This window comes from Coregonus lavaretus, assembly GCF_964263955.1.
Source record: "Coregonus lavaretus genome assembly, chromosome: 33".
In the NCBI taxonomy this organism is placed as follows: Eukaryota; Metazoa; Chordata; class Actinopteri; order Salmoniformes; family Salmonidae; genus Coregonus; species Coregonus lavaretus.
The window spans coordinates 5,064,059-5,089,575 of record NC_140020.1 but is presented as its reverse complement, the minus strand read 5'-3'; the positions used below and the strand labels follow the sequence as shown (position 1 = coordinate 5,089,575).

The 25,517-nt window shown below is 41.4% G+C and overlaps 3 protein-coding genes across 3 annotated transcripts in view; 1 reads left to right on the top strand and 2 right to left on the bottom strand.

Moving 5' to 3' along the window:
* The window catches only part of LOC311108574 (translocating chain-associated membrane protein 2-like), a 266,741-nt gene that overhangs the window by 41,101 nt on the left and 200,123 nt on the right, over window positions 1-25,517 (top strand). The gene's annotated exons all lie outside the window — the stretch shown is intronic.
* On the bottom strand, window positions 174-3,174 carry LOC311108567 (rhomboid domain-containing protein 2-like). Its single transcript, XM_084151221.1, has 4 exons — window positions 2,668-3,174; window positions 1,689-2,093; window positions 1,325-1,472; window positions 174-1,077 (listed from the first exon to the last, which is right to left on the bottom strand). Exons 1-4 carry the CDS (start codon window positions 2,852-2,854, stop codon window positions 588-590), a joined length of 1,230 nt encoding a protein of 409 aa, XP_084007347.1. The 5' UTR covers window positions 2,855-3,174; the 3' UTR covers window positions 174-587.
* Window positions 9,569-13,887, bottom strand: LOC311108570 (rhomboid domain-containing protein 2-like). The gene is made up of 4 exons (XM_084151224.1): window positions 13,367-13,887; window positions 12,741-13,145; window positions 12,137-12,284; window positions 9,569-11,889 (listed from the first exon to the last, which is right to left on the bottom strand). The coding sequence occupies exons 1-4, from the start codon at window positions 13,524-13,526 to the stop codon at window positions 11,400-11,402; spliced, it is 1,203 nt and encodes a 400-aa protein (XP_084007350.1). The 5' UTR covers window positions 13,527-13,887; the 3' UTR covers window positions 9,569-11,399.

Here is a 25,517-nt window from a genome sequence, read left to right as displayed (position 1 = left end):
ATAAAAATGTTTAGTTTGAACTAAAAACTGTTCTGGTTTACTAAGGGTTTTGAAAAACGTTGTTTTAATCTAGGTTGTATAAATCAAGAGTACCAAGAGATTTGTCTACCGTATGTGTAAAAAAACACAAAGTACAAAACACACAAGCCAAAAGGAGTGGTCTTACAATCAACTGACAAGCAAACCCTTTATTGCATTGATTTGACCTTGAACATTCAGAGCCTGCTTGTATATTAAAACCAAAAACATCAGTGAAGAAAAAGTGGACCTTCAAGTACTGCCTCAAAACACTTGTCCAAGCATATTACATCTCAATGTATAACATGAGACAGAAAACACATTGAATGACAACTATGGGCTCGATTAAATCCGTATCGCCGTAGTTCAGAGCTATAGCGGCTTATAACCACACTGACATTTGTATTTTTTTAATGTTATTAGTTATACCAAGAGTTGACGTTTTTACAAGGATTGTGATTGCTGAAAATAGCACGCTTGAAATGTAAATGTAATTTCCGGTCTTCGCGAACATTGCCTTTACATTTCAATCGAGCTATAGCGAGTTTTGCCGTTACGGATTGAAGTCATCAATCTGTCAGTGAAGACACAGGTGCTCCTGGGTGAACCATCACAGATTCTGGCAGTGACTCCGGCATCTTTGCTGTGAAACTCTGGGGGGCACTGACAGACACAGACAGTGGACTGAGGTGGGAATGTTGAGAATGTGGATGTTGAGCCACTGGAGCCCAGTGACTGCTGGTTTGAGAGGCAGATGCATGCCCATGACTGAGTCCATGGCCGAAGCTGTGTTCGTGACTATGTCCATAACCTTGGCTGTGGCTGCAGCTGTGTCCATGTTCGTGACTATGTCCGTGACTTGGCCCAAAGCTATGCTTGAGGCCATATCCATGGTTGTGTCCGTAATAACCTGAGAGCTGAACAGGGCTCCCCTGTGTATAGTAGGAGTGGGCCCAGCCTTCAAATGTCTTTGGTGTGGTCTCGGTAGCCTGTAGGTTGGAGGTAAAGGACACTGGAGCGTAGGCTTGGACTGGGTAGGAGCCTGGGGTTGGAATCATTCTGCAATCAATGAGAACGTGGACAGAATTCAGAGAGCCTATCTATACCAGTAATTCTCTATCTAATCATGGGGGACCACTAGGTGCCTATTGTACAGTATTCAATTACAGCTGAGGATCATCAATTATAACTGCACCTCATTATACTGTAGTACATTATGTGCTCTGGCTTGCACACAGCAATTGTTATTTAATGACCTCTTGTCTTGTCTGATAAATGATATGTCTGGTGCTTTCTTAGTACTCACGGTGGGTGGACCGTCTTCCTTCTCTCCTCTGTTGATGCAGGGACATACAGGACACCAATGTTCCTCAGCAGCCTGAAAGGCATCTTCTTGTCCAGCACTGATGCCCTGGCATCGGACATGTCCAGAAGTGAGAGCCAGCCCTTTCCGTCTGTTTCACCAGTGCAAGTTAAGGAGAATGTGTGACGCAGTGATGCAATATTTTTTCTAAACAAACATGCCATAATGTTCAGCAGCAGGATTCATATACAACACCTATAACCTATTACCACTTAACTACACTACTAAGCACACTTATAAAGCTGTGACATACTGCAGAGGAGTGTATCAGTTATTTTGAACCACAATGAGGTTGGAGTAAGGATACAGATCCCCCCTGCGATGATGGCGATGGCATTGCAAAGGAAGACAGTGTGTGGGACCAAAAGTGTTATGATGAACAGAAACAGCCAGGGCAGGGCTAACATGGGTACAGTGACCCCGAAAAGAAAGCCCTTAACCATACGGGAGTGCACTGTGGCCATACCCATAAGGGAGAGGGACACTGGAATGAACCCCTCCACCTGGTTCTGGGCAGATGCACCAAACAGTAGCAGACCCAGTATGGTGTACAACACCCCTGTGCTGATAGAGAGCAGCAGAAACATGAGGAGGAACCGAACAGTGCCCACACTCTTCTCAATGCCTCCACAGAGGGGCACCAGAACCCCAATACTGAGGAGTAGCTGGGTCACTGTCTTGTGGTGGAAGGAGTATGTGATGAGCTTGTGCACTGCAAAGGAAGAGGAAAGGATTAAAACATAAATGATAGGGTTGACAGACATAAGCTACACTGGTGTGTTGTGCTGTAGCCTACTGCTGTAGCCTACTGGCACCATCTGTTACATTAGCTATAAGTTTTAATAATAATAATAATGTGGTCCTCTGTAGCTCAGCTGGTAGAGCACGGCGCTTGAAACGCCAAGGTAGTTGGTTCGATCCCCGGGACCACCCATACACAAAAAAATGTATGCACGCATGACTGTAAGTCGCTTTGGATAAAAGCGTCTGCTAAATGGCATATTATTATTATTATTATTATTATTATTATTATTATTATAATAATATGCCATTCAGCAGACGCTTTTATCCAAAGCGACTTACAGTCATGCGTGCATACATTTTTGTGTATGGGTGGTCCCGGGGATCGAACCCACTATCTTGGCGTTACAAGAGCCGTGCTCTACCAGCTGAGCTACAGAGGACCACCATTCTAGCAAGCTAGCTAACGTTACAACACTCTCATACAAAGTAGCTACTGAGCATATATAACTGTTGATTCACTCAGACCCTCCTAGCTAACTTACCATGCCCATTGCCAAAAACTGTCGTTCCAAGACTGAAGACATCCTCTGATAAACCGAAATATGTAGTGACAGTAAACAAAACAAATGATACTATAATGACAGCAACAATACCACTCGTGAGCCTGAACTCAGGAGTAAAACTCTTGAACCTCTGAACCATATGTTTTAAAATTATTCGGGATATCATTTTGATGACCAATGCATATTTGTCAAACTAGTACTTGGATAATCAAGCACAATAATCAATCAACTTTTCCTCCAATATTGCGCAACACTTTAGCCAGATTGTAGGTAGCTAGCTAGCTAGAGGTTCCCACTAGATAACACAGCCACAAAGTACAAATAGGCTATATCGTAAAAATTAATGAAAACAAAAATAGGCTTTTTGGTCTTAATTTAAGGTTGGGCATAAGGTTAGCAGTGTGGTTAAGTTTAAAATCAGAGTTTAAGAAGATGAATTGTAGAAATAGGCGGGCAAGCTTGCTAAGCAAAAACAAATGTACTGGACTTCCGCATTTGGATTCGTCACAACCACAAAGTTGCTCAACTGTTGCTCAGATCATCAAGTGCTGCATTTGAAGACACTGCCACCTGCTGACATGTGCCTCAAATGTGATGATCAAAGAGTCCTCTACAGCCATTTCAGTTAGATAGCTAGATAGATTTTATTTGACAGTTATAAATTACGACCAGGGGGAGATACCACCAGTCCAGTCCCATACAAGCCTTTCCTGTGACGTATTATGCGCGCCCATAAAACTGTGACCTATTGTGACGTAACCAAGCATAAATTCACTACATAAACTGTGTTCAGCTTTGATATCATCAGTACAATCGCTTTCTTCAGTCAGGTTGTTTCAGGTGCATAGTCTGCCCTAGCTGACACTGTGCAGAGAATAAATACTACGATTGGAAACGGTTGGATAGACCCGTCCTTGGAATTTAGAACGTCTGGTAGGCTCTTACATTCTTTGGTCCCAAATGGCACCCTGTAGTGTACTACTTTTGACCTGTGCCTATTGGGCTCAGGTCAAAATAAGTGCAATATATGGGCACTGGGGTGCCATTTGGGACATGTTTATGCGTGTATGTGCCAGGATATGTTTTGTGCCAATCAATTGATGGAAATGTATCCCTCAGAAAGCAAGATGAATCATAATGATGAGAGAATCAAAAGAGCTTTAAGGCGCCGCCCTTATGTGGTAAATATCAAATATATATATATATTTAAAAAATCTTCTGTTTTTGTTATCACCTTTTAAATGGAGTGTTGTGTTGACAGTTGAATCCAGTGAGGGTGAACACCCCTGATTCTGTGATGTGGCCAACCGGCAAAGTGCGCAGAAGGCCAAGGCCTGTAAGTCAAATCTGACCTGAAAACAATAACACATAAACATTAGTTATGCTGCATGTACAAACTGCAGTTATCACAGTAAAAGCAAGTGCAGATATCCCTCCTTATCTAACCACATTTGAAATGGAATATTGTCTTGACAGTCTACATCAGTGCAGACCCCTCAGATCCACAAAAGGCCTGTATGTCACATTCAAATCAACCACATAACAGTAGCTACTTAAATTATTTATTGATAGCTACATCATTTATTTCCAAGTTATTTCCAAGGCCAAAATGAGCAAAAGAGTGTTACATTTTTTCTTTACTGTTCACAGCCAATCATTGTGAGCTGTGGGCAGGAACAGACATCTGGGGATGGATGGGACATCAATCCAGAGCCTCTTAGCCAGGTCAGACATCTCTGCTGTTCCCATAGAGACAGAACAGATAGATCAATCTGTTGATTCATATGGCCATTTTGGTTGGCTTGGTTGAATTGACAATCATTCATTAGAAATGCTAAAGAATCCTACAGTATGGAAAGTCTTTAGCCCTATCCCTAATGTTATGGGAGTTGCATTTATTGCATTTCAATACACTTGCATTTTCAATTACCCATAAATTACTCACTACTTGTACAACTATGTTGGATTGCCTAAATATTCAACATTTTCTTGACAGTCAATGCCAGTGTATTCTATGGCTGCCCTAAGTACATGCCTTTGTCTGTCTCCTCAGTCTGGAAGGGTGACTCGGCTGATGGATAGAAATTATGATGGGGTGATCTCATCCTCCAACTCTGACATCTCTATCTACTCCTTCACTGACTGTGAATCTGAGGTAAGACAGTTGTACACCATGTCTTTGTTGAGTGACATCACTGTAAAGAGATTAGTCTCTGACTAGTTTACTCTGATACACAGTCTGATGATGAGGATCATGAAAGGAGGACACCACCGCTGAAAGTGAAGGATGAGGAGGATGGAAAGCTGACAAGGCTTAAAGTGAGGGATATGGTAGAGGACGACAATCTTTCTCTCCAATCCTTCGATGAGTCAGACTTTCTGGTATGTTCTGCAGCATGTATTTGAGTAACTCTTTGACTGAATGTGAAGAATGGACTATGACCAACTAGCTCTATGACACACAGCGTGATAATGGCAATGATGCCTCTGCTGAGGACAGTCCAGGGCCTTCAAAGGAACCACTGAGAAAAGGGGCTTCACTGAAGGACCCTCGACTGGTAGGCTCTTACGTGTGTGTGTGTGTGTGTGTTAGTGGTGCGCGGGTCAGCTGTTTGTTCAACCGAACCCACCCGCAATTGCTAATAACCCAGCCGCAACCGCCCGACTATATGTGATAAAGTGAAAATCTGAGGCCCGCACCTGACCCTAACCCGCAAATATAGAACACCGTCAGAACGATTTCTTAGCAGGGGGTGCAGGATTTTTTTGTGCCTAATTTGGATATCTTTCTGCTTATAATTTCCAACATTTTGGTAGGCTATTTGTTAGTCAACTTGTCTATAATTAGAGAGAAGACTAAATAAACCAAAAACGTTTAGGGATCAAGAAGAAAATGCAATAACTCAAGAAAAAAAGGGAAACATTTTCTGTGCAAAATTTCCAAATGACATCAGTTTGACGGGTTGAAAACGACCAGACATGTTTCTGATAAGATTTCAGTTTGGCTTGGATGCACATTTTATGTGGTTGAAATATTATCAGCTTTTATGATGCTGATAAAGCAGTCCCTAGCTGCGCATTCGCATTCCCTCAAGATGCTGAAAGAAATCATATTTCTCCACTGCTGTTCCCGAGTCAAAATAAAGCCTACATTTGGTGTAGCCTATCATTTTACTGCAAGAAATGCTTAATTCTGCAGGAGTTAATATTAAGACTGTGAGAGGTTAAAGATCTACAGTCAGTGTCCAGATTTCAGTTTCCATTTAATCCATCTGAACAGTAGGCTGTTTGTTCCCTTGACGTGCCATAGGCCTATTTGAATCCCCCTCTTGTGACTGTCGAATTTCTATAGTGCCTCACAATCATCACACATAACATAGGCACTGCCATCATCCTCTTTTAACACTTCACCAAATATTTTCCAAACATTACTTTTCTGGCCGTCCCTTCTTTATTTTCAACTTTCCATTTCGTAGCTTTTCTCTTATTGAATTAAAGCGTTTGGTGATTGGTGTGTAGTCTATCTGGCGCGCGTCAAGTTATGCCCTAAAGTTTAGGCTTACGCACTAATGCCAAATAGCCTATAGATATAACTTGCACAATAATTATACATTTATGGATTTTTTAATGTATTGTTTTCTGTTTATTCAACAATATTTCATGACCCTAAATCCGCCGCCCTGTGGATATAACCGTGGGACTTCTGGTTATGAGTCAACCCGCGCATCACTAGTGTGTGTCACATCTCAATTGTTTGACCCTATGTCTGTACAGATTATTGTGGCGAAACCCAACATCCCTGTCATTGTTGCTCCGCATGCTGTGGAGTACTTACCATACCACCACAGCCCTCGCCTGGCCCCAATCACCAACCTGAGCGAGAACGGTAGGAAGCTGCTCCAGAAAATGTCAGGAGTGGCCCCACAGGTGAGAGGAAATACAGAAAGCCCTTGCCTGGCCCCCATCACCAATACAGGAAGCCCTCGCCTGGCCCCCATCACCAACCTGAGTGAGAACAGCAGGAAGCTGCTCCAGGAAACGGCGCAGAAAATGGCAGGAGTGTACCCACAGGTGAGAGGAAATACAGAAAGCCCTTGCCTGGCCCCCATCACCAATAAAGGAAGCCCTCGCCTGGCCCCCATCACCAACCTGAGTGAGAACAGCAGGAAGCTGCTCCAGGAAACGGCGCAGAAAATGGCAGGAGTGTACCCACAGGTGAGAGGAAACAGGAAGGGGATATTGGCCATATGTCCTACAGTATATCATAACTCTAGATATTGTAGCTCAAGAGTAGAAAATAGCCATAAGCTTATATTACTTTATCTCCTTGTCCACATTATTCAGGAAGGGAAGGTCAAAAGGAAAAAGGGCAAGGCAAAAAAGAGAGTGAAGCAAGAGCAGGCTAGTAACATGAAGCAGGTGGAAAATGTTGGAGAAAGTAAGGAGGACAAGAAAGAGGAAAAGAAGAGTCTGAGGAAGAGGTGAGGAAATAGAAGAAGGAGAAGTAGAACATAAGGGCATTTTTGAGATTTATAGAAATAGAATGAGGTAGAGAATTATAGAAATAGAATGAGGTAGCAGAGAAAGAGCAGCTATCTGATGTGTAAGTGAAAACTACTATTTATTCTCCTGTTTGATTGACAGGTTTCTCCAGTGGCTGCTGCCCAAACTTAGATGTTTGAATAAATAATGGCCATCTACTACTACAACACACACACACACAGATATTTTGAGTATTGCTTACTCCTCCAATACACACAGAAACTTAATTTCAGACACAGGAACTATGTTTAGAAAAATACACATATTGGTCTCGTTCTAATATTTTGAGACATGCACTATTCTTTAAAATAAAAAAACTACAAAAAATGTTTGAAATATGCATTTTCAATAAAGCTTTTGAAATTGCAATTATTTGTGTCAGACTGTTTTTTTGTTCTTCATTAATTACAGCAAGGGAACAATTATTGTAGTGACATTACATGACATGTTATGTACCAGTGGGTGTTTTATATTCTGCTGTCCTGCACTGGATCCCACTGTAGGTGGCAGTAGTGCACAAAATAGTTGGTTTGCTCACCAGAAACCCAACCAGGCAGAGAGACTATTGTTACCATGCAACGAGCAGATGCTTCAGTGCAGGGTTGCCATGTCCGCAGTTTTGCTAACATTTGGGCTACTTTGAAAACGATGTCGTGGGGGGGTAAACATGGCATTTCTTCAAACAAAACATATTTTTCACTGTGACCTGCTGCTGACTACCAGGCAGTGAGCAGGCAGGTTGTTACTGAATGAGCAGTAGGAAGGGGGAGGGCCGTGTTTTTGTGTGTGTGTTTTAGAGCCACAGCAGGCAGTTGAGTCACCGGCCATCAAGTATGCTATTAATTTGTATGCCATTGTAGGATACTGTAGCCTACCATTTGATACAATAAATATGTTGAAATTAAGATATCACTGGAGTCATTGCAAGTCAATTTGTGCCACTTGTGTAGCCTACCTGGAGCTGGCAAACGGATTTAATAAATAGCCTATAACTTTAAGCATATGTTTTCGTTTCAGTCTCCTCCATCTCCACTAACCGAAGATAATTGTATATATTTTTTTCTATTAATGATGTAAAATAAACAGTTGTACAGAAAGACTCTTCTGAAGGCCAAATTACAGAGGAGGAACTTCTTGATGCAATTAAAGCCTTTAAGTCTGGGAAAACTCCAGGGTTGGATGGCATACCAGTCGAGGTATACCAAACCTCATTTGATATACTCAGAGGACCCTTATTAGCATGTTTTAACCACACCTACAAAAATGGTAGATTATCAGATACTCAACAAGAAGGTCTGATTTCATTATTACTGAAACAGCATCCAAGTGGTAAATATAAAGATCCGGTCCATTAAAAAAATTGGAGGCCCCTTAAAGTTCAGTGTTGTGATGCAAAAGTTCTAGCAAAATGTATAGCGTATAGAATTAAAAAGGTATTGTCGGGTATTATTTATCCTAATCAGACAGGTTGTTTACATGGATGATACATTGGAGATAATATAAGACAAGTATTGGAAACAATAGAACACTATGAAATATCTGGGAAACCAGGCCTGGTATTCATAGCTGACTTTGAAAAGGCTTTTGATAAAGTACGACTGGAATTTATATATAAATGCCTGGAATAAATTTCAATTTTGGAGAATCTCTTATAAAATGGGTTAAAGTTACAGTATGTATAGTAACCCTAGGTGTAAAATAGTAAATAATGACTACTTCTCAGAAAGTTTTAAACTGTCAAGAGGAGTAAAACAAGGTTGTCCACTATCTGCATATCTATTTATTATGGCCATCGAAATGTTAGCTATTAAAATCAGATCCAACAATAATATCAAGGGGTTAGAAATCAAGGGCTTAAAAACAAAGATGTCATTGTACGCTGATGATTCATGCTTTCTTTTAAATCCACAATTTGGATCCCTCCACAGCCTCATAGAGGATCTAGGTACTTTTTCTAACCTTTTACATTACCGTGTAGTTTACCAATAAAATGGTCTGACGGTGATGTGGACATACTCGGTATACATATCCCGAAATAAAGAAATTATCTCACTACAATACATTTTAATAGAAAGTTAGCAAAAATATATAAAAATGTTCTACCATGGAAAGGAAAATACCTGTCTATTTGTGGTAAAATCACCCTGATTAACTCTTTAGTCATATCCCAGTTTACCTATTTGCTTATGGTCTTGCCTACATCTAGGGACCTGTTTTTAAAAATTAAATGAGCAAAAAAAAGATTCAATTTTATTTGGAACGGCAAGCCAGACAAAATTAAACGGGCCTATTTATATAATGAACATGAATTCAGAGGGCAGAAATTATTAAATATTAAAGCATTAGACCTCTCACTAAAGGCTTCAGTCATGCAAAAGTTATACTTAAATCCAAACTGGTTTTCTAGCAGATTAATAAGAATATCTCACCCCATGTTCAAGAATGGCCTTTTCCCCTTTATTCAGATTACAACCTCTCACTGAAAATGAAATCATCTCCAAAATATCACTATTTTAAAAATAAGCCATAGAAAGTTGGTTGCGATTTCAGTTTAATCCACCAGAAAAGACAGAACAAATAATACAACAAATAATGTGGTTAAACTCAAATATAATTTTTATATTATTATTTTTTCAAAAAAATGTTTAAAAAAGGTATAATCTTTGTAAATGATATCATAAATAGGACTAGTGGAGTTATGTCACACATGCAGCTAACAAAAATATATGGAAATGTCTGCTCTACCCAAAATTACAACCAACTAATTGCAGCATTAACGCAAAAATGGAAGAGGCAAGTGGAAGGGGGAAAAAATAAGGAACTTGTCTTCATTAAAGACCAAAATTGGTTAATGAAAATTGTGATAAATAAAAAAGTATATCAGTTTTATTTAAGGACAAAAAATTTGACAGCTGTGCCATATAGATTGCAAAATAGTTGGAAAGAGATTTTCGATGTACCGATACCATGGCACATGGTTTATGAACTGATACGCAAAACAACGCCGGATTCAAAACCTAACATTTTTCAATTAAAATTATTATACAAAATTCTTGCAACCAATAGAATGTTATATATATGGGGGATACAACCATCCCAGCTCTGCAGATTTTTCTGCGAAGAGACCGATTCATTAGATCATTTGTTTTGGTACTGTCCATGTGTAGCTTGTTTTTGGTCAAAGGTCCAGGAAGAAGAAGTGCAACATTTACCTGGAGCTAACTCTGCAGATAGCACTACTGGGTGATTTGAAAAGTCATAGTCAATCGATCAATAATATAATAATACTTTTAACAAAAATGTTTATCTTTAATTTACAATCTGTAGAAACTATGAGAATAGAAAGGTTCAGAACTTTTGTGAAACATCACAGCACAGTTGAAAAATATATGGCAAATGTAAATAAAAAATGGATGGTGTTAAGAGATAGATGGGAGGGGTTGAGTGGAGCTGAAGGGTGGGATTAAAAACAACAAGATAACTAATGTAAAATATATTGTGATGGGACCAACACTTTACATGTTGCATTTATATTTTTGTTAAGTGTAGTTAAGGGGGAAAAACTGATAATACATTAGTGTGATAAAAATGTTTAGTTTGAACTAAAAACTGTTCTGGTTTACTAAGGGTTTTGAAAAACGTTGTTTTAATCTAGGTTATATAAATCAAGAGTACCAAGAGATTTGTCTACCGTCTGTGTAAAAAAACACAAAGTACAAAACACACAAGCCAAAAGGAGTGGTCTTACAATCAACTGACAATCAAACCCTTCTTGCATTGATTTGACCTTGAACATTCAGAGCCTGCTTGTATATTCAAACCAAAAACATCAGTGAAGAAAAAGTGGACCTTCAAGTACTGCCTCAAACCACTTGTCCAAGCATATTACATCTCAATGTATAACATGAGACAGAAAACACATTGAATGACAACTATGGGCTCGATTAAATCCGTATTGCCGTAGTTCAGAGCTATAGCGGCTTATAACCACACTGACATTTTTTATTTTTTTTATGTTATTAGTTATACCAAGATTTGACGTTTTTACAAGGATTGTGATTGCTGAAAATAGCACGCTTGAAATGTAAATGTAATTTCCGGTCTTCGCGAACATTGCCTTTAAATTTCAATCGAGCTATAGCGAGTTTTGCCGTTACGGATTGAAGTCATCAATCTGTCAGTGAAGACACAGGTGCTCCTGGGTGAACCATCACAGATTCTGGCAGTGACTCCAGCATTTTTGCTGTGAAACTCTGGGGGGCACTGACAGACACAGACAGTGGACTGAGGTGGGAATGTTGAGAATGTGGATGTTGAGCCACTGGAGCCCAGTGACTGCTGGTTTGAGAGGCAGATGCATGCCCATGACTGAGTCCATGGCCGAAGCTGTGTTCGTGACTATGTCCATGACCTTGGCTGTGGCTGCAGCTGTGTCCATGTTCGTGACTATGTCCGTGACTTGGCCCAAAGCTATGCTTGAGGCCATATCCATGGTTGTGTCCATTATAACCTGAGAGCTGAACAGGGCTCCCCTGTGTATAGTAGGAGTTGGCCCAGCCTTCAAATGTCTTTGGTGTGGTCTCGGTAGCCTGTAGGTTGGAGGTAAAGGACACTGGAGCGTAGGCTTGGACTGGGTAGGAGCCTGGGGTTGGAATGATTCTGCAATCAATGAGAACGTGGACAGATTTCAGAGAGCCTATCTATACCAGTAATTCTCTATCTAATCATGGGGGACCACTAGGTGCCTATTGTACAGTATTCAATTACAGCTGCGGATCATCAATTATAACTGCACCTCATTATACTGTAGTACATTATGTGCTCTGGCTTGCACACAGCAATTGTTATTTAATGACCTCTTGTCTTGTCTGATAAATGATATGTCTGGTGCTTTCTCAGTACTTACGGTGGGTGGACCGTCTTCCTTCTCTCCTCTGTTGATGCAGGGACATACAGGACACCAATGTTCCTCAGCAGCCTGAAAGGCATCTTCTTGTCCAGCACTGATGCCCTGGCATCGGACATGTCCAGAAGTGAGAGCCAGCCCTTACCGTCTGTTTCACCAGTGCAAGTTAAGGAGAATGTGTGACGCAGTGATGCAAGATTTTTTCTAAACAAACATGCCATAATGTTCAGCAGCAGGATTCATATACAACACCTATAACCTATTACCACTTAACTACACTACTAAGCACACTTATAAAGCTGTGACATACTGCAGAGGAGTGTATCAGTTATTTTGAACCACAATGAGGTTATAGCCGGCCGCGACCGGGAGACCCATGGGGCGGCGCACAATTGGCCCAGCGTCGTCCAGGGTAGGGGAGGGAATGGCCGGCAGGGATGTAGCTCAGTTGGTAGAGCATGGCGTTTGCAACGCCAGGGTTGTGGGTTCGATTCCCACGGGGGGCCAGTATGAAAAATTAAAAAATAACTCACTAACTGTAAGTCGCTCTGGATAAGAGCGTCTGCTAAATGACTAAAATGTAAATGTAAATGAGTAAGGATACAGATCCCCCCTGCGATGATGGCGATGGCATTGCAAAGGAAGACAGTGTGTGGGACCAAAAGTGTTATGATGAACAGAAACAGCCAGGGCAGGGCTAACATGGGTACAGTGACCCCGAAAAGAAAGCCCTTAACCATACGGGAGTGCACTGTGGCCATACCCATAAGGGAGAGGGACACTGGAATGAACCCCTCCACCTGTTTCTGGGCAGATGCACCAAACAGTAGCAGACCCAGTATGGTGTACAACACCCCTGTGCTGATAGAGAGCAGCAGAAACATGAGGAGGAACCGAACAGTCCCCACACTCTTCTCAATGCCTCCACAGAGGGGCACCAGAACCCCAATACTGAGGAGTAGCTGGGTCACTGTCTTGTGGTGGAAGGAGTATGTGATGAGCTTGTGCACTGCAAAGGAAGAGGAAAGGATTAAAACATAAATGATAGGGTTGACAGACATAAGCTGCACTGGTGTGTTGTGCTGTAGCCTGCTGCTGTAGCCTACTGGCACCATCTGTTACATTAGCTATACGTTTTAGCAAGCTAGCTAACGTTACAACACTCTCATTCAAAGTAGCTACTGAGCATATATGACTGTTGATTCACTCAGACCCTCCTAGCTAACTTACCATGCCCATTGCCAAAAACTGTCGTTCCAAGACTGAAGACATCCTCTGATAAACCGAAATATGTAGTGACAGTAAACAAAACAAATGATACTCTAATGACAGCAACAATCCCACTCGTGAGCCTGAACTCAGGAGTAAAACTCTTGAACCTCTGAACCATATGTTTTAAAACTATTCGGATATCATTTTGATGCCCAATGCATATTTGTCAAACTTGGATAATCAAGTACAATAATCAATCTTTTCCTCCAATATTGCGTAAAACTTTAGCCAGATTATAGGTAGCTAGCTAGCTAGCTAGAGGTTCCCACTAGATAACAAAGCCACAAATTACAAATAGGCTATATCTTAAAAATTAATGAAAACAAAAATAGGCTTTTTGGTCTTAATTTAAGGTTGGGCATAAGGTTAGCAGTGTGGTTAAGTTTAAAATCCGAGTTTAAGAAGATGAATTGTAGAAATAGGCGGGCAAGCTTGCTAAGCAAAAACAAATGTACTGGACTTCCGCATTTGGATTTGTCACAACCACAAAGTTGCTCAACTGTTGCTCAGATCATCAAGTGCTGCATTTGAAGACACTGCCACCTGCTGACATGTGCCTCAAATGTGATGATCAAAGAGTCCTCAACAGCCATTTGAGTTAGATAGCTAGATAGATTTTATTTGACAGTTATGAATTACGACCAGGGGGAGATACCACCAGTCCAGTCCCATACAAGCCTTTCCTGTGACGTATTATGCGCGGCCATAAAACTGTGACCTATTGTGACGTAACCAAGCATAAATTCACTACATAAACTGTGTTCAGCTTTGATACAATCAGTACAATCGCTTTCTTCAGTCAGGTTGTTTCAGGTGCATAGTCTGCCCTAGCTGACACTGTGCAGAGAATAAATACTACGATTGGAAACGGTTGGATAGACCCGTGCGCACTGCACAAGGTGATTTGGAGTTTAGAACGTCTGGTAGGCTCTTACATTCTTTGGTCCCAAATGGCACCCTGTAGTGTACTACTTTTGACCTGTGCCCATTGGACTCAGGTCAAAATAAGTGCAATATATGGGCACTGGGGTGCCATTTGGGACATGCCCTTTATGCGTGTGTGTACCAGGATATGTTTTGTGCCAATCAATTGATGGAAATGTATCCCTCAGAAAGCAAGATGAATCGTAATGATGAGTGAATCAAAAGAGCTTTAAGGCGCCGCCCTTATGTGTTAAATATCAAATATATATATATATATTTAAAAAATCTTCTGTTTTTGTTATCACCTTTTAAATGGAGTGTTGTGTTGACAGTTGAATCCAGTGAGGGTGAACACCCCTGATTCTGTGATGTGGCCAACCGGCAAAGTGCGCAGAAGGCCAAGGCCTGTAAGTCAAATCTGACCTGAAAACAATAACACATAAACATTAGTTATGCTGCATGTACAAACTGCAGTTATCACAATAAAAGCAAGTGCAGATATCCCTCCTTATCTAACCACATTTGAAATGGAATATTGTCTTGACAGTCTACTTCAGTGCAGACCCCTCAGATCCACAAAAGGCCTGTATGTCACATTCAAATCAACCACATAACAGTAGCTACTTAAATTATTTATTGATAGCTACATCATTTATTTCCAAGTTATTTCCAAGGCCAAAATGAGCAAAAGAGTGTTACATTTTTTCTTTACTGTTCACAGCCAATCATTGTGAGCTGTGGGCAGGAACAGACATCTGGGGATGGATGGGACATCAATCCAGAGCCTCTTAGCCAGGTCAGACATCTCTGCTGTTCCCATAGAGACAGAACAGATAGATCAATCTGTTGATTCATATGGCCATTTTGGTTGGCTTGGTTGAATTGACAATCATTCATTAGAAATGCTAAAGAATGGGGCGGAGCTAGCATGTTGGAGTGAACGGCTGTGTGTGAGAGGCTCCCGCAACTTTTTTGCGAAATAATCTAACCTAACTTACTTTATTGCACTTGTTACAACAAACTTTTCTTACTAATACAATATTGTAACTTTCTATGTGAAAATGCCTAGTAATAAGCGACCAAAGGACAATAAATCCACATCAGAGGTCTACACCCCACCAAACAACGAGACAAACATGGCGGAAGGCACAGGTAACAACGTGACACTTACAGAACTTACCCGGGCTTTGGGAGAACTACGTGTTGCTATAGCGGAGGATCTTAAGGCTACTATTGCTGAACTGGACACTAAAATCGAGAGCACCATTCGAACGGTCGCTTCGCAGGGCCAGAGTATTGTGGACCTTGAGAAAGCTTCTGAATTCAACGCTGGTAGGATCGACGAGTTAGAGATGCTATGCACGTCATTGCAGGATAATGTGCAGAGGCTTTCTGTGAAAGTGGTCGACCTGGAGGGCAGATCCAGGCGGCATAACCTTTGCGTTGTGGGTCTGGCAGAAGGGGTGGAGGCGGGCTCTCGCCCCACCGACTTCTTCGCCAAGCTACTGAAGGATGCAATGGGACCGGATGTTTTGGCGTCGGATCCCCTAGTGGACCGTGCACATCGCGCCCTTGTCCCAGTGCCTGGACCGGGCCAGCGTCCTCGCCCAGTAATCATCTGTTGTCACAGTTTCAAGACCAAGGATCTTATCCTGCGCGAGGCTCGAATGAGGGGTAACCTGTTACATAAAGGGCACCCCTTTCGTGTCTATGAGGACTATGCGCCCGATGTGGCAAAGCACCGCGCTGGCTACAGAGATGTCATGACCAAACTCTACAAACTCCATCTTCACCCAGCCTTGCTCTTCCCTGCAAGACTAAGAATTACCCCGCCTTCCGGGGAGAAGATCTGGCTCTCCTCGGTTCTGGACGCAGAGAAGTTTGTCCGGGAATATACACCAATCCCCCGTACAGGTTAGGGTGCCTTGTCATTGTGTGTTAAGGTCTGCTCACGGACTCGAATCCATACCATACCATACCATAACGGGTGAAACCGTATTAAACGGTCTCAGCAAGGGCTACCGAACATGTAATACGATGAGCTGACCAATGGAGGGCGGTCAGAGCTCTCACTTAACGTTAATTTCACTTTCATTCCGACTGGGTTTAGAGCGATGCCTGTTTGGGAGGCCTTCCAGGTCGGATCATTGACACTTTCGGATGGATATACTTATATTCCCCCATTTTTGTTTTGTTTCGTTATTTATTTTTCAATTCTTACATTATTCCTGTGCGTACATATAATAATAATTATTTGTACTTTATTATTATTTTCTCTTAGCATTTTAGTATTATGTATGTGTATATTTTAAATTTGTATAGATTATTATTCTGGGGTATGCATGTTTGTGTATGTAGATGTGTGTGTATGGATGTATGTGTGTATGCGTGTGTATGTATCTGTATATATTTAAGAATATTTATTTTATATGTATATATTTTTTGGGGTGTGTGTATGTATGTGTGCGTGTATACGTGTGTATATGTGTGTGTGTGTGCGTATATATATATATATACGTATGTGTGTGTGTGTATGTATGTAGGTATGCACATGTATGTGTGTGTGGATGTGTATGTGTGCACATATGTATATATAAATCACTATTTTTTTTAAATTATTTGAAAATAATGTATATTATTATTATTATTATTATTATTTTTACATTTTTTAATTTTTTTACATTTTTATTTACTTTGTTATTTTTTTGATTGGGGGGTACGTTCAATTTATCAAAATCCTTGTTCCCTTCTCCTAACCCACAATATGTAACTGTCCTGCTGTCTATGTCGGTTACTGATGGTTTATGTTTAGACCGGTATTGCTTAGCAATAGAATCTTGTGATGATACATCTTGCTTATCTCAGGGATTGACCCAAGATTAACCTTAAGTGCGCAATATGTTTAAGTTGCAACTTATTCTGTTTAGGTTTATTAGATGCTAATTGAACACTTTAAGTGCGGGAGCCTCCTCAGTTCATATGTTAGTAGAAGTTCTAGGATAGCGAGAGGTGAGCGCATAGTTGGGATTTTATTTGTGTTTTACCTCTTGTTCGAGGGCGCGCCGTGCTTTTTTGGCATCGGCCAGACAATGTGTTTGTTATTTTTATTTTCATATTTATTTCTGTCCTATGTGTGTATGCCTGTTAAATGTGGGTTGATGGGGGGGGGGGTAAAGGTTGGGGAAAGTAGGGGAACAGGGTGGAGAGTAAAGGTGCTTGCGGGGGGGGAGGGGTGGGTTGGATACTGCTCGGGTGTAGGTGCTACATATGCTGATCGTGATGGTTTGGTGCGCTTTCTTACCTTTTTAGTGAGTTACATGTTATGCAGGCCACCATAGGAACTACAAATGAGAGGAGGGCGGGACTTACATTCACTTCCTGGAATGTCAAGGGTTTAAACGAACCAATTAAGAGAGGCAGGGTCCTAGCCCACTTGAAAGCACTTTCGTCTGATATTATATTTTTGCAAGAAACCCATCTGAAAAACAAATCTCATAACAGACTTAAATGTAAGTGGGTGGGACAAGTGTATCACTCTAACTTCTCTGCCAAAACGAGAGGCACAGCGATTCTGGTACGGAAAGGAATTCCCTTTCTACATAAAACCACTATTGTGGATAAAGAGGGTCGTTATGTGATCGTAATAGGAGAGATCCATTCTACTTCTGTAACTCTACTAAATATCTATGGGCCAAACATTGATAACCCCTCTTTTTTCAAAAGAGTCCTTGCCCTGATTCCAGATATCTCCCATACTAATCTGGTCATTGGAGGGGACCTTAACTGTGTACTAGACCAATATTTGGATAGATCCTCTACCCGGCGAACCCCTACCTCCTATTCAAGCGAATTCTTGAATACCTACATAAAAAATTCTAACTTATTTGATATATGGAGGATCTCTAATCCTACGGGTAGGGAATACTCCTTTTACTCTCATGTTCACAATGTATATACTCGAATTGACTACTTTTTGGTTGATGCTAAACTACTCCCCTATACCTGTAATGTGAGATATCATGATATTATAATCTCTGACCACAGTCCACTCATCTTCTCCCTGAGATTGGGTGACATCGTACCAAACGAGAGGGTCTGGAGGTTGAATCCTCAGCTCCTCACAGAACCAACATTCTGTGAACATCTTAAAGACCAAATTACATTTTTATTTGATACCAACGACAACACAGAGACTTCCCCAGCATTATTGTGGGAAACGCTGAAGGCTTATTTGAGAGGCTGTATCATCTCCTTTCAGACTGCCAGTAGGCAAAACAGAAAAAAATTGGTAGAACTGGAGGGACAAATTCACTTACTGGATAGGGAGAATGCTAGACATCCATCTATGGAGAAACATAAACAAATTATGTCTTTAAAATTTTAATACAATCAGATCCTCTCGGCTAAAATTGCTAAATCTTTTCTCTATGCCAAGCAAAAATATTTTGAGTTTGGTGACAAACCACACAAATTACTCGCCAGACAACTTCGAAAAAACGTGAGTGACCGAATGATTCACAAAGTTAAATCTGCATCTGGGGAATTACTCTCCTCCCCCAAAGACATCAATGACAGATTCCGTCAGTTTTATGAGACTCTATATACATCTAAAGCGGATCCTAATCCCTTAATTATGCATAACTTTTTGGAGGACTGTAATCTTCCTGCCCTGAACCAGGAAGACTCTAACTTCCTGAATAAGGAAATATCTCTTGAAGAAATTAGAGAAACAATTAAATCTCTAAAGAGTGGCAAGACCCCGGGCCCAGATGGATACCCTGGTGAATTCTATAAAACATTCAGCAACATGCTATCTCCCTACCTGCACAAAATGTTGGTTCGGGCCAATGAGGATGGAGCTCTCCCATCTACTTTGGATGAGGCGTTTATTACAGTTATACATAAGAAGGGTAAAGATCCGGAAGAGGTAGGGTCATACAGACCAATATCCCTCCTTAATACAGACCAAAAGATTTTAGCAAAAACTCTGGCTAACAGGCTTAGCACTTTAATTGGCAAATTGGTCCATTCGGACCAGACCGGCTTTATCCCTAATAGAAACTCATTCTTCAATCTCAGGCGCCTCTTCACATTATGTATTCTCAGAGGTTACCTAACGTGGACCTTGCCGTTATATCTCTTGACGCCGAAAAGGCCTTTGACCAAGTTGAGTGGCCCTATCTATTCAAGGTCCTACAGAAATTTAATATTGGAGATGGGTTCATAAATTGGATCCAGCTTTTATATAGGAACCCCTGTGCGAGAATACTCACTAACCAATCAATGTCGCCCCGATTTAACCTCCACAGAGGGACAAGGCAGGGTTGTGCGCTGTCGCCTATGCTCTTCGCCCTAATTATTGAACCTCTCGCTCAAGCGATCAGATCTCATTCAGCAATACACGGCTATAATACTAAAGATACTCTAAATAAGATTTCCCTATACGCAGATGATATTCTCCTCTATGTAACAGAACCCCACGCTAGTATTCCAGCTATTCTTGAGGTGATTAATTTGTTTGGTACCTTCTCGGGATATAGAATAAATTGGAACAAGAGGGAATTAATGCCCATACGGTTGCAAAACACCTCCTGGCTAGAACATCTTCCAGTTAAGTTATCTTCAGAAAAATGTATCTACCTTGGAATTGTAGTTACCAAACAATACTCCTTACTATTTAAAGAGAATTTCCCTTCTCTGATGCAAAATCTCAAGGCAAACAAACAGTTTTGGAGAACTCTCCCAATTTCTCTGCTCGGTAGAATTAATGCCATTAAAATGGTCTTCCTCCCACAACTGCTCTACCTATACCAGAACATCCCAGTATTCATACCTAAATCATTTCATAAACAACTGGACTCTATTATCAATCCTTTCATCTGGGATTATAAAACACACAGGATAGGTATAAAACACCTATGTAAATCCAAGATGGAAGGAGGATTGTCTCTCCCAAATTTTATATTTTACTATTGGGCCGCTAACCTCCGCGCTGTTACGTTTTTGCTGGATGACGCAACCCCGCCATCCAGCTGGCTTAGCATGGAGCGGGAGGAGTGTCATCCCTTCTCTATTGGTGCCGTGATTTTGTCACCTGTTAATCTGGAGATGTCACTTTACCATAACAATCCTATTATACATAGCACAGTCCGAATCTGGAAGCAAATTAAAGTCCACTTTGAGCTTAGACCAATATCATTCATGCTCCCTGTTGCCAGGAATCCCTCCTTTGCCCCCTCTAACCTTGATAACACCTTTGAGCAATGGGGAGAGTTGGGGATAAGTACCATAGGGGATTTATATATAGGAGGGACCTTTGCTTCCTTTGAAGCGCTGAGGGAAACTTATAACCTTCCCAGAAGTAACTTTTTCAGATACCTACAAATTAGAGACTATGTTAGAAAACACCTCCCAACATTTGAGAATGCTAAACCTTCCATGTTTGACGGATGCATAAAAATATGCCCCACCTCAGACAAACTGATATCTCGTCTATATGACGCTTTTCAATCTGTTAGCGCACCCTCTACAGATGCCATTAAGGCAAAATGGGAGGAAGAACTAGGGACTGATATTTCGGTGGCAGACTGGGAGGATAGCTTGGAGTATATCCACACCTGCTCCATTAACTCCAGACATCGTCTCATACAATTTAAGGTATTACACAGATTACACTACTCCAAAACTAAACTGCATAGGATATTTCCTGATACATCCCCTATGTGTGATAAATGTCAGGCTGAGCAGGGTCCACTACTCCACTGCTTTGCCCTATGCTCTAGTCTGTATGGTTATTGGTGTGGAATATTTGGGGTCCTCTCTGAAGTTCTGGAGACTTCAATAGACCCAGACCCGCTTCTGATAATCCTGGGAGTGTCCGATTCCCTAAACGGATTAACCAACTCCCAAAAACAACTCATCTCTTACAGTCTCATTTCGGCAAAAAAATTAATCTTGTTGTTTTGGAAAAGGAGGGAAGCGCCCTCTACCAAATTATGGCTCAGCGAAGTGGCAAAAACTGTACACTTAGAAAGAATTAGATATATTCTGAACAATAAATTATCAACATTTGATCAAATCTGGCAGCCTTTCCTCTCTTACCTGGACCAGTCGGTGCTGTGAATTTGTACTTTTTAACGCACTCTCAATTGTCATATTGTAATCTACCTTTGGGCAGCGTGTGCTGGCCCTGACACTCGAGCAGTCGGGAGGGGAATAGGGTGGAATAGGGGGGGATAAAGGGGGGGGGTTACATATACCCTTTTTCTTTCTACCTGTCCCTGTTCTGTATGTCGTGTTTTGTAATATTTGTTTTGTGTCCAGAACTCTGGGTCTTGTTGTTCATGTCTGTTCTCTTATGTTTAGATAAGAACTGTACACATGTCTTTCATACCTATACACCATTCTTGTGTGTGTTCAATAAAAAAATATTTGAACAGAGAAATGCTAAAGAATCCTACAGTATGGAAAGTCTTTAGCCCCATCCCTAATGTTATGGGAGTTGCATTTATTGCATTTCAATACACTTGCATTTTCAATTACCCATAAATTACTCACTACTTGTACAACTATGTTGGATTGCCTAAATATTCAACATTTTCTTGACAGTCAATGCCAGTGTATTCTATGGCTGCCCTAAGTACATGCCTTTGTCTGTCTCCTCAGTCTGGAAGGGTGACTCGGCTGATGGATAGAAATGATGATGGGGTGATCTCATTCTCCAACTCTGATGACATCTCTATCTACTCCTTCACTGACTGTGAATCTGAGGTAAGACAGTTGTACACCATGTCTTTGTTGAGTGACATCACTGTAAGGAGAATAGTCTCTGACTAGTTGACTCTGATACACAGTCTGATGATGAGGATCATGAAAGGAGGACACCACTGCTGAAAGTGAAGGATGAGGAGGATGGAAAGGTGACAAGGCTTAAAGTGAGGGATATAGTAGAGGACGACGATCTTTCTCTCCACTCCTTCGATGAGTCAGACTTTCTGGTATGTTCTGCAGCATGTATTTGAGTAACTCTTTGACTGAATGTGGAGAATGGACTATGACCAACTAGCTCTCTGACACACAGTGTGATAATGGCAATGATGCCTCTGCTGAGGACAGTCCAGGGCCTTCAAAGGAACCACTGAGAAAAGGGGCTTCACTGAAGGACCCTCGACTGGTAGGCTCTTACGTGTGTGTGTGTGTGTGTGTGTGTGTGTGTGTGTGTGTGTGTTAGTGGTGCGCGGGTCAGCTGTTTGTTCAACCGAACCCACCCGCAATTGCTAATAACCCATCCGCAACCGCCCGACTATATGTGATAAAGTAAAAATCTGAGGCCCGCACCTGACCCTAACCCGCAAATATAGAACACCGTCAGAACGATTTCTTAGCAGGGGGTGCAGGATTTTTTTGTGCCTAGTTTGGATATGTTTCTGCTTATAATTTCCAACATTTTGGTAGGCTATTTGTTAGTCAACTTGTCTATAATTAGATAGAAGACTAAATAAACCAAAAACTTTTAGGGATCAAGAAGAAAATGCAATAACTTAAGATCAAAAGGGAAACATTTTCTGTGCAAAATTTCCAAATGACATCAGTTTGACGGGTTGAAAACGACCAGACATGTTTCTGATAAGATTTCAGTTTGGCTTGGATGCACATTTTATGTGGTTGAAATATTATCAGCTTTTATGATGCTGATAAAGCAGTCCCTAGCTGCGCATTTGCATTCCCTCAAGATGCTGAAAGAAATCATATTTCTCCACTGCTGTTCCTGAGTCAAAATAAAGCCTACATTTGGTGTAGCCTATCATTTTACTGCAAGAAATGCTTAATTCTGCAGGAGTTAATATTAAGACTGTGAGAGGTTAAAGATCTACAGTCAGTGTCCAGATTTCAGTTTCCATTTAACCCATCTGAACAGTAGGCTGTTTGTTCCGTTGACGTGCCATAGGCCTATTTGAATCCCCCTCTTGTGACTGTCGAATTTCTATAGTGCCTCACAATCATCACACATAACATAGGCACTGCCATCATCCTCTTTTAACACTTCACCAAATATTTTCCAAACATTACTTTTCTGGCCGTCCCTTCTTTATTTTCAACTTTCCATTTCGTAGCTTTTCTCTTATTGAATTAAAGCGTTTGGTGATTGGTGTGTAGTCTATCTGGCGCGCGTCAAGTTATGCCCTAAAGTTTAGGCTTACACACTAATGCCAAATAGCCTATAGATATAACTTGCACAATAATTATACATTTATGGATTTTTTTATGTATTGTTTTCTGTTTATTCAACAATATTTCATGACCCTAAATCCCCCGCCCTGTGGATATAACCGCAGGACTTCTGGTTATGAGTCAACCCGCGCATCACTAGTGTGTGTCACATCTCAATTGTTTGACCCGATGTCTGTACATATTATTGTGGCCAAACCCAACATCCCTCTCCCTGCCTCTGTGAGTGCCCTGAAGAAGGTGTCACGCCAGATGTAGGTGGTCCCTTTTGTCCGGCCCTGCAGGCAGCAGCTGGACAAGAAGACACAGTGGACCAACACCAATGAGGAGAGCCTGAGGAGAATTAAAGAAAACCTGGCCTCCATAGAGCTTGACCTGGAGGAAGGCCTGAAGACGGTCAATGACGGTCTGGACATCAACCAAGAGAGGCAGAAGAAGAATGAGGGATGCTTCAGAGCCTGGGTTGAGAAGTGGATGGGGAGGAGGAAGGATGAAAGACTGAGGGATGAAGATGTGAATAGGGAAGCCAATGGGAGGAGGGGCGAGGAGTTGAGGGCACTGATCCAAGTGATGAAGAGAAACTGCAGCAAAATGAGATCTTGAGGCAGTAGACCTGGACAGTTGGCTGAATGACTTGGAAAGGTTGAAAGTGGCTTTCAAGAAATGCACTGGAGAGATGGCCGAAATGGTAGAGAGCATGGCAGAAATGAAGACCAGCATAGCCAAGAACAGGCTCATGAAAGGAGGACACCACCGCTGAAAGTGAAGGATGAGGAGGATGGAAAGGTGACAAGGCTTAAAGTGAGGGATATGGTAGAGGACGACGATCTTTCTCTCCACTCCTTCGATGAGTCAGACTTTCTGGTATGTTCTGCAGCATGTATTTGAGTAACTCTTTGACTGAATGTGGAGAATGGACTATGACCAACTAGCTCTCTGACACACAGCGTGATAATGGCAATGATGCCTCTGCTGAGGACAGTCCAGGGCCTTCAAAGGAACCACTGAGAAAAGGGGCTTCACTGAAGGACCCTCGACTGGTAGGCTCTTACATGTGTGTGTGTGTGTGTGTGTGTGTTAGTGGTGCGCGGGTCAGCTGTTTGTTCAACCGAACCCACCCGCAATTGCTAATAACCCAGCCGCAACCGCCCGACTATATGTGATAAAGTGAAAATCTGAGGCCCGCACCTGACCCTAACCCGCAAATATAGAACACCGTCAGAACGATTTCTTAGCAGGGGGTGCAGGATTTTTTTGTGCCTAATTTGGATATGTTTCTGCTTATAATTTCCAACATTTTGGTAGGCTATTTGTTAGTCAACTTGTCTATAATTAGATAGAAGACTAAATAAACCAAAAACGTTTAGGGATCAAGAAGAAAATGCAATAACTCAATAAAAAAAGGGAAACATTTTCTGTGCAAAATTTCCAAATGACATCAGTTTGACGGGTTGAAAACGACCAGACATGTTTCTGATAAGATTTCAGTTTGGCTTGGATGCACATTTTATGTGGTTGAAATATTATCAGCTTTTATGATGCTGATAAAGCAGTCCCTAGCTGCGCATTCGCATTCCCTCAAGATGCTGAAAGAAATCATATTTCTCCACTGCTGTTCCCGAGTCAAAATAAAGCCTACATTTGGTGTAGCCTATCATTTTACTGCAAGAAATGCTTAATTCTGCAGGAGTTAATATTAAGACTGTGAGAGGTTAAAGATCTACAGTCAGTGTCCAGATTTCAGTTTCCATTTAACCCATCTGAACAGTAGGCTGTTTGTTCCCTTGACGTGCCATAGGCCTATTTGAATCCCCCTCTTGTGACTGTCGAATTTCTATAGTGCCTCACAATCATCACACATAACATAGGCACTGCCATCATCCTCTTTTAACACTTCACCAAATATTTTCCAAACATTACTTTTCTGGCCGTCCCTTCTTTATTTTCAACTTTCCAT

What these genes read in the sequence shown, in the direction of transcription:
- LOC311108567 (XM_084151221.1), bottom strand. Translation starts at nt 2,854, where the DNA reads ATGATATCCCGAATAATTTTAAAACATATGGTTCAGAGGTTCAAGAGT. An exon ending in AGTTTTTGGCAATGGGCATG is followed by an intron (nt 2,094 to 2,667) that starts GTAAGTTAGCTA and finishes CTTCCTTTGCAG; the next exon opens with TGCACAAGCTCATCACATAC. An exon ending in CATCATCGCAGGGGGGATCT is followed by an intron (nt 1,473 to 1,688) that starts GTATCCTTACTC and finishes CTGGTGAAACAG; the next exon opens with ACGGAAAGGGCTGGCTCTCA.
- LOC311108570 (XM_084151224.1), bottom strand. Translation starts at nt 13,526, where the DNA reads ATGGTTCAGAGGTTCAAGAGTTTTACTCCTGAGTTCAGGCTCACGAGT. An exon ending in AGTTTTTGGCAATGGGCATG is followed by an intron (nt 13,146 to 13,366) that starts GTAAGTTAGCTA and finishes CTTCCTTTGCAG; the next exon opens with TGCACAAGCTCATCACATAC. An exon ending in CATCATCGCAGGGGGGATCT is followed by an intron (nt 12,285 to 12,740) that starts GTATCCTTACTC and finishes CTGGTGAAACAG; the next exon opens with ACGGTAAGGGCTGGCTCTCA.